General features: G+C 43.0%; 1 protein-coding gene across 1 annotated transcript in view; it reads left to right on the plus strand.

The window, feature by feature from the left end:
- Positions 1–9,489, plus strand: part of LOC137420755 (E3 ubiquitin-protein ligase NEDD4-like) — a 144,264-nt gene that overhangs the window by 73,335 nt on the left and 61,440 nt on the right. Inside the window, exons 10-11 of the mRNA XM_078772343.1 lie at positions 6,101–6,218; positions 8,243–8,404. Of these exons, the coding sequence (XP_078628469.1) occupies positions 6,101–6,218; positions 8,243–8,404 (280 nt within the window). The remainder of the gene's footprint in view (positions 1–6,100; positions 6,219–8,242; positions 8,405–9,489) is intronic.

Below are 9,489 nucleotides of genomic sequence, written 5' to 3' on the forward strand. Positions count from 1 at the left end.
CATAAGACTCCTCCTCACTCACCACATTCAAAACATCACTCAAGACCCACCTGTTCAACACTGCATTCAACATTTAACCCACATCATTTAACCCCTGACTATCTCTTCTCCTTCTCCTTCCTTTTGCTTTGATTATTTACCTTTTGATTTTTGTCTTTTTGCACTTGTTTTTTGTACTCTGTCAAAGCGTCTTTGGGCTTCTTGAAAAGCGCTATATAAAATAAATTTATTATTATTATTATTATTATTATAATAAACCACGCCACAAACGCACTGCATCATTTAATCTGCCTGGTTTTCCCTCTAACTTAGTGCTTCCCTGTCATCCCTTATACTCTGCACATCACTCGTCATTATAATCCAACTACCCTACTCTACGTCCCCACTACAGGTATAATGTCGCTACTTAAATCTAAAGTCACCTATGGTCATTTTTCTAAATTCCTATCATTATCCAAGCCCTCCCAGGCTAGTTTGCACCGCCAAACCCCATAAAACTACTGCTCCGCTGCCCAAATTGGTAGTGAATGGTAAAACTACCACCCATCACTACATCATATACCATTTGCCATCATCACTATCACTATCCGCTCACTACTCTGAGCCTCGTCAGGTGCGGTAATGCATTTTCACAGCTCGGCTTCGAAAAGCTGGCTATCCGTGCGGATGGTCAGTCCCCTGTTGGTTGGGTCCGTCCGGCATTCAGATTCAGGGGAGGAGGTTTGGTCGGGCCGAGATTCCACGGTCCATCCCGGCGCGGAGCCTTGCGGTCTCTGGCCCGATGACCCAACCTCACCTGGTCGGAACGCCGCCCCCACAAGGGGGCGCAGGTCCGACTTGGCCTTTCTCCCCCGGAATCGTGCCGCTCGCCTGAACGACGCGGCCCCGACCATGCAGGGCGGAGCCCGGCCCGAATCGTGCACGGCGCTCCGTGCAGGAGCGATGCGGCCATGACCCCGGCCGGCCCCCGCAGCACACAAAGAACACCGTGCATCGAGAGCTCGCGTCGGCTAAACGTCGGCCTAACCGCTGTCCCGGTCAACGTCGATGCTCCACTTGCATTCTCACACCATGCGTTCCTTTTCCTACTCGCACAACGTGGCGCTCCAATGCCTCCCATACATCCCACGCATTCCGTCACCGCACTCTCTCTTCGTGCATTCTCTTCCGCTACACACTCAGTTAACACACATCCCCACACACACCCTGGTGCTCTCTCTCCCGGTACGTACACCGTACCACTTGTGGGTGTGCACTCTTGCACATACCCACTCAGCGCACACCTACCCACGGGTGTGCAATCCCCTATCGCACACCCAATCACGCGCTCCACAACCAACCCAGGTGTGCATTCTCGCACACTCGCCACAACCAACTCGCACTCTATCACTCTCACCCAACCCACTTTCACACTCTGTAACACACTCACTCTTCGGCGCACACTTTTTCCTTACACGCGCGCCATTTCCACTCACAGCGCACAAAGGACCTTCCACGAACGCCCGGGTGCCGTCTGGATCCCAAGCGCGCGGAAAATCCTTTCGCGGCAAACACTTTTCCGAAAAACCTCTTAGCACCATATACTACCCTACTCACCTTGGCGCTTCTTCTTCTTCACTCCACCACCTGCAAATTTTCCATTTGGTTATGCAGCACGACATCATGATGTAACCACAGACTTTGCATGCATTCCATTTCTTCCTCCCTTGAGTGCTTTTCTAAGTCCGTCTCTTCCGCCCCGATTTCCACTATTGGTTAGATTTCTTTATTTTCGACAACCGCTGGCGCTAATAAAATTTTCTCTACTTCGACGGTCGCCGGCTTTCCCATACCCCGGGTTGCAATTTCTATACTCGTCCACGTGACTTCGCTTTTCTCAACTTCGCTCAACCCGCGCTCCTCTCGCCGTGTTACCTCGTTGCGTACTCGTGTGCCCTTCCCGCGCAACTCGCGGTCTCTCTCCCTCTCCAATTATTTTGCCTCATACGTGGCTTTGTCCCTCGCCAGCTCCTCGTTAATTTATTGGGCTTGACCACCCATGTCCTCCAATTGGCCCCCTAATTTTTCTTCTAATCCTCCCAATTTGCTGTCTAACCCCTCAAATTTGCTGTCTAACCCCTCAAATTTGCTGTCTAACCCCTCAAATTTGCTGTCTAACCCCTCAAATTTGCTGTCTAACCCCTCAAATTTGCTGTCTAACCCCCCCAATTTGACTTCTAACCCCCCAATTTTACTTCCCAATTGCTCACTATTGGCCCTCATTTCTCCCATCTCCTTACTCAATCCCCCAATTTTTCTATCTAATCCCCCAATTTGGCTGCCCAATTCATTTTTTTATCTACTTTCCATTCCCTCAATTTGGTTTCCCAACCCCATTTGCATGGCTGCCTGCAGCTGCGCAATGAGGGCCTGCATGTCCATCCCTCCCACTTGCGCCGCGGGCGCGGCCCTCGTCGCCATGTGCGAGGCGCCGCCATTTTGTGCGCCTGCAACCCCCGCTACCGCACCTTCTTCAATCCCCTCTTCCATTACTCCCACTTCCTCCCTGGGGTCCTGGGTTGATTCTCCCTCTTCTTCTACCTCCTCATTTACCCCCACCGGCATCCGATCGCCTTGATTATCCATGGCACGATTTTAATTTGGTTGTTATAATAAAATTTCGGCCGCTCGTAATTTTGACCAAATTTTTTCAAAACAATATAAAAATTTGGTTCGGGTCCAATCCCACTCCTATATAATGCGCTTTGAAATCAATGCGCGCTTCATAGAGACACGCCCCCCAGTGAGCTCACCTCAGTCCTGGTTGGATAGCGAGGGCTCACCGGCTCCATCCTTGACGGCTCATTGACAGGGCCACGCCTCGTTCTTGGTGCTCCGCCCCCTTCTTCTCCAAGCTTGACCGCGTGCGTAATGGCGTTTGGAGCGAGGCAGCGAACGCTGCTGGGCGAGCAGAGGCGCGTAACACAATTTGGAGAGAGAGACTGGCAAAATGAATGGAATGGGGCCTATCTTATTTAATTAATGCAACGGAGATTCAACTATTGGGAACACAGCCTTATCTGAAACACATATTAAGGAAATAACTGAAAGTCCTATGGTGTCCTACGTGTTGCTGTGGCCTAACTATGGGTGCGACCTTTGACCTTATTCAATGATGGGATATTTACAAGAGTTATTATTTATTTACAAAAGTGAGGGTTCTAAAAACCGCAACAATATGTTATTCCCCATGGGGAGGACTTGACAATGTCATGTTTCCATTTTTTTCCATTGAGCGGCTTGGGAGATATAGAGGTGTAACGTTTTTCCCAGATGGCGTCCGCACCACGTGACCTATGACGTCATAATTATGATTAAAAATTTCTACAGGCGAACGCGCTTCCATGGTAAAATTTCGTGTCAATCGGACCAACGATTGCCGAGAAAATGAATTTTGAAAATGCAGACGGCACACGTACAGACACGGCAGACGTATGCATCTGAATGCTTAACCGCGCTTTTCGCTTCGTGAGCGCAAGGTAATAAACAGTGTTGGTCTTTGTGGGGATGACACAGTTCTGGCAATCTCTGATTGCTTTTTCTTGTTACAAAATGGGTTTTTCGTGTGTGTGTGTGCGTGCGTGCGTGTGCGTGCGCACCCCAATGAACAACATGTTTTGTATTGAATCGTATGCACGCAAGCATTATCCTCACACTACCAGTACACTGCCTAACAGATGTGTAAATAATTTGTGGCAAGGAGGAAGATGAACGTTTTCATTCGACATGTACCGACCTATAAGTCAGTCTGACTTATCCTTTCATTTATTTCCTTTACCTGTGTTTTGTGATTTGTTATGTATTGTATTGTATTGTTTATGAAGTATTCTGAACGTTTGTAACACTTGTGCCACACTTTATATGTATAATTTGCCTATCTGCAAGCACTGTTTGTCTGTTTCTGTCCAGGCCGTACCTTTTTTTTTTTTTTTTTTTTTTTTTTTTTTTTTGTTACCATTTGAGCTTTTGTCATTAAAATTTCAATAAAGCAGTGTTATGAGATTACGGAGAAGGCAAATTAATGATTTGATCAAGAGATGAAAGGTCAAGGCTGCATAAAATGGACAATTTTCATACTATTAACCTGAAATTCGAATAATTTGCAAATTGGGTCATTGGATTGGTCAACTAATGAAAAGCTAGAAGCCGATTGTTTTTTTTTTTGTTTTGTTTGTTTTTTTAATCAAAAGGTCAAGGTAACTTTCCTGGGATTTTCATCTGATTGACTTGATGAAATTTGAATAAAATTTGCATATTTCATCATTGACTTGATTCACCAATATCACTGCAAGCCAATTGTCTTGAGGTCAAAAGGTCGAAATCACAAAACCATCAATTTCCATCTGATTGACTTGAAATTTGAGCAGGGTTTGCATATCGGGTCACTGAAGCCGATTGCTTTTGAAGTCAAAATGTCAAGGTCGCATATAATCGTCAATATTTTTGCATTTGTTTTAGTTGTTTTCATATAAAGCATACGTAAGAAGAAGAAGAAGAAGTCGGACTTGATACAAAGTGGGTGCTGACAGGCTTTGAATTTTCAGATACTTTATAGTTGTACTTGGTACTGTTACGGGGTCCTCCCCTTACCTCTGGTCTCAGTAGACCTTCGAACCCCGAGAGGGTCCCCGGCAGAAAGATGTGTTATCCTTAGTTGAAATCAAGCAAATAATGAAACCCTCAATGGAACCAGCAAATGAAACAGTCAAATCAATAATGCAACCACACCAGGTTATGAACAAACAATAATATATTAGAAATCACACAAAAAAAGCCATACAACAATGGGGGCAATCACCCCTACTATCAAATCTTACGATGATAACCTTATCAAGTGTAAAAAGCCATACAACAATTTAGAAAGTGTATTAGAAAGTGTAAAAAAAAGCCATACAACAATGGGGGCAATCACCCCTACTATCAAATCTTACGATGATAACCTTATCAAGCCCCTTAACCACAAACTCACGGCACCTCCCCAATGTCTCTGCATCCCTCCAAGGCGAAGTCCCAATGTCTCTGTGCGCTCCCGCGATTCAGGGAGTCAAGGCCCGGGCCCGATAAAAGTCAATTGAGGCGTAGGCGATCGAGGCAACCCCAAGGTCACGTTGTTCAGCACCCAGCAATACAGCGGTGGAAAGGAACCTCACAAAGACGCGCTCCGACGTACACATTTGCGGTTCAATCCACGAGCCTCCATATAATTCTCAAGTGCCCTTTCTTGCACAGCCGTCCCCGGCAAACCACCGGGGAATAATGCCCAGCCGACACAACCAAAACCGGTTCACTGCAGGTTGCTTGTGTGGCGAAGATGGCGGACGGCTTTCACTCGAACCCGGGCTTTGAGGCCAGGATCCTCCGGAACCTCAATGAGGATACCCGACGACACAGGCTCCACGCACTCAGGCGATATCTCTTATCGCCCGAACTTCCCTTGAAGGACGCAAAGTTCACTCGCACTGTACAGTGTACATCGACCGCTCGGTCCGGAGCTTCAACCACCACGTCTCTTCACGATCTCCTCTCGCCTCTTCTTCCTCGCTCCCCCTCTTCCGGTCATGATCCGGATTTCCGGCGACATTTTACCAGGAGCGCTTTTAAATATTTTAACTATAATAACCCTTTCCCTTCAACCACAATCACCAGAATACTTCAAACCAACAACAAAATCGTAACAACAATCATTAGGGCCGAATCCGTAACAGTACTGTATCACTTCTGGTTTGCGTTTGGGTTTTGTCTGTAGTCTTAATACAGACCTCAAGCTGATGAGCTAGAAAGTGTAAAATAAATGTTAATTCGTTGAGTTTATGCCACAGCTTGTTAATGCTGTTAGTGATGGTTGGCAGGATACTTTCTGGAATGCCCGTACGGGGTGCAGGAACGTTATTATTCCCATTGAGATAGCAAATACCTCTTTTTTAGAGGTCGTATGTCACTTATGATTAATATTCGCAATGTATGCACGCACGTGTTACTTTGTGGTGTGCAACCAAAAATTGTACAATTCCAAGTATTTTCTGGTGAAGATGGAATAACTTGTCTCTTTGTACTCTTTTAGCAACCAACCATCAGAGAGTGAACAACAATTAAATCGAGACGAAGCGCGGCGTGTTTTCCAATCGCGGAGGCACATCAGTGAAGATGTCGACAGCCCGGTATCTTTGGAATTTTCTCAGGTATTTGTAAAATTGTTTTTCTACTTCTATCTTTTGAGCAATCTTTTTCTGGAAATCACCACCAACAAGGCATAAGTCCACTTGAGGTAAGAGTATATCGGAAAGTTATATAAAGTTGAAGAAAAAAAAATACAATATAAACAAAAAGACGAAAAGAAGAAGAAAACATCTAAGACACAAACATAGAAGCACTACAAAACATTCACAAAAGAGGTGGTGGCAATGTCAAGTCTCACCGAGGTGAGCAACCACCTTGAAGTACAAGACAAGGAATAAAAAAAATGAAGTCTGTTCAACTACAAAAATCTGATGAAAAAGGATGAAATTCCAAAGACGCAGGAAGTAGGAATTGATATCTCTGTTAAAGCTGATCAAAGGATGATGGGAAGCACGTCACAGGAAGTTGATTCCAAAGCGAGACAGCATGAGGGAAAAACTATTTGCATTTCATTCTACAGTATTGTGCAGAGATGGCAAGCCCGAGTCCTGCAACAAATATTCGTACAGAAGGAACCAAGTTAGAAAGGTCAGCGGAACATTTGCCATGAAAATATCTGTCGAACAAACTAAGAGTGGCAACAAACCTATGGTGAGAGACTGGTTGAAGAGTTGAACTCATCTCCACACCAACCGGGTTGACTGCGTTTCTGGAACCTATCGAGTAAGGATAAGTGACAGGCTAGGGCCAAAATGTGGCAACAGTACTATATGAGGAGACGTATAGTTGTCTTATGCAGGTACAAAACAGCATCAGGAGCACTCTCAGCAATACCAGGAATGTATTTATTCCAACTAAAGTTAGGGGGGAGATGTCAAGACCAAGATGATGAAGTTCAGATGATTTTGGTATGGTTGCAGACCCGATATACACAGAAGGGAAAGACCTGTTTCAGGATGCGAAACGAGAACAATTTAGTTTTCTTTGCATTGGAGGTAACCAGCTAGTCGTGCCCTCGCTTCAACACATTCTCTAAATCATTGTCCACTGAAACTCCAACCTCATTACAGTAAAGTGAGGAGTCATCAGCATACATGGCTAGCTGAGACAGAACATTATCAGGAGGATCATTGATATAAACAAGGAACAGAGTGGGATCAAGGACAGAGCCCTGCGAGACACCAGAATTGATTGCGTGAGTAGAAGATTGACCCTCAAGAATCACCTTCATCTTGCGATTTGTAAGGAAAGCTGAAATGATCGAATGCAGTAGTCTAGATGCGCACAATACGACTGAAGGCCTCAGAGATGTGCAAATCAACTAATTGAGCTTCACCCTTGAGATCCAATGACCTTTTGAAATGATCAGTAATTTATGATAGCAAATCACCAGTAGAGCGAGAAAGGCGAAAGCCATACTGGCTGAAGTTGTTGATTGACGAGGCATTTGATTACGTTACTTATTACAGGAAGCATGCTGACGGGGCTATAGTTACTTGGCTCTTCGTGCTCACCAGCAACTTTGAAAATGCTTATTTACCCTATAAATGTTACTCTTTAACCCTGTTGGTTTTTTTGTTGTTGCTAAATAACTCGGAGCATTCCTCCTCTTTAATTTCACCAAGGAATAGCGTGGCATAAAGTAAGCATTGACAAGTGTTTATTTGGTTGTGCTGTTATATGGTGCTGTGTGTCAGCCAGTGAGTCTTGCTGTAATCTACTGTAATCTACAAACCACAACAATGCTTTACATCGTTAAATGTTCTATGTTGTTCTCTAGTTTTTTTTTAAATTAACTTTTTTTTAAAGCAGATGAACCACAGCAGTCTTAGTTTAATTTATTTTTAATTCTTGATTTTATTGAGGCAGTTTTAATTACAATCAACCTGTTTAACCAAATTCTGGAGTGCTATTTCCCAGTGATATTAGAGATTGTTTCAAGTTAGTTTTCAAACAATATTCTTGGCAAAAAAGAACAAAAATCAAGGTATGAGTTAAAGATTTTTTTTTAGTGAACAGGAACTTTCTTTTTTAAATTTGGTTGATACTTCAAATGTAGGAAAATCCTGTCACGATGCCTTTGTAGAGCTTGTTGCAAGCCATCCAGGATGAGGCTCTTGATGATCCTCAGGACAGCGATGATTCTTCGTTTGTTGAAGGCAATGAGCATGTTGACGTGCAGTCGCACATGGGTGCTCGGACCACAGAGCAGCTACAGGGAGCAAACGTGGAAACAACAGCTAAGGAGGTTTGTGATGGTTTTCTTTGGAAAATATGGAGACATTTTTTGCTGAATAGTGCATGCTTTACCTGCACTTGTAGTGATGACCCAATCCCTCCATGTGACAACATTTAAAATGCTAAGCGTTTCTAGTTCCCAACCCATTATTATATTTTCATGTGACTAACTTTTCTGTGACCCAAAATGAATTTATATGGAATATTAAAAATAAGATTTTTATTCACCTATAAAATATTGGTTAGGGCCATTAAAAAATATTTTGTAATAATAAAATTCACTTTCAAGTTTATATATATATATATATATATATATATATATATATATATATATATATATAGATATATATATATATAGATATATATATATATATATATAATTTATTTATTTATTTATTTATTTATACGTATATATTTATTTATATATCGATACATGACTAACATAATTGCCTTCGCCGATTTTGAGAATACTTTTGTGCATAAGGCAATTTTTCCAAAAATAAAAATCGCCTTTTTTGGATCGAAAATTAGTTTGATCATCATGAAATTTTCTGGACATGTTGGGTAGAGTTAGGTATTATAGTGAAGAAATTTTTTTTTGCAAAAAACGATCGAAGGCAATTATGTTATTAATGTATCTATATATACAGACTTGGCATTTAATATGGAATATTTTTTTTTTCTTGACTTGGGTTTACTTTCTCAACTCAGTATATCAATCTGGTGAGTTTCTTTTACACTTTGGTGATTTATTTGTTAAAAGAACCATGTCACTGATTGTCTGTCGCAGCAAGAAGTCAACAACAGGATTATATCACAGGTGGCGTGGCAAAATGTACGGACAGGGGCATTTGACGATTGGCTTCACAGTCGGGTATACAAGGGTTGTTGCATTCTGTATTAGTGGAAAGCAACTGCTGCACGTCTACAAAAGTTATTGACGCTTCCTCTGGAGATGGTCCGTCAACTCGACAATACTGTTTGTCATGGAGTGGTGGCTTTACGAAATTACGGCATGAAAGAGCGTGCTATTGCTCGGCAGTATGGCATCACTCAAGGTCAGGTGTCAAAGATCCAGAAACGAAATGCTCAGAG

This window comes from Myxine glutinosa, chromosome 2 (assembly GCF_964187855.1).
Source record: "Myxine glutinosa chromosome 2, kmMyxGlut1.1, whole genome shotgun sequence".
Classification (NCBI taxonomy): domain Eukaryota; kingdom Metazoa; phylum Chordata; class Myxini; order Myxiniformes; family Myxinidae; genus Myxine; species Myxine glutinosa.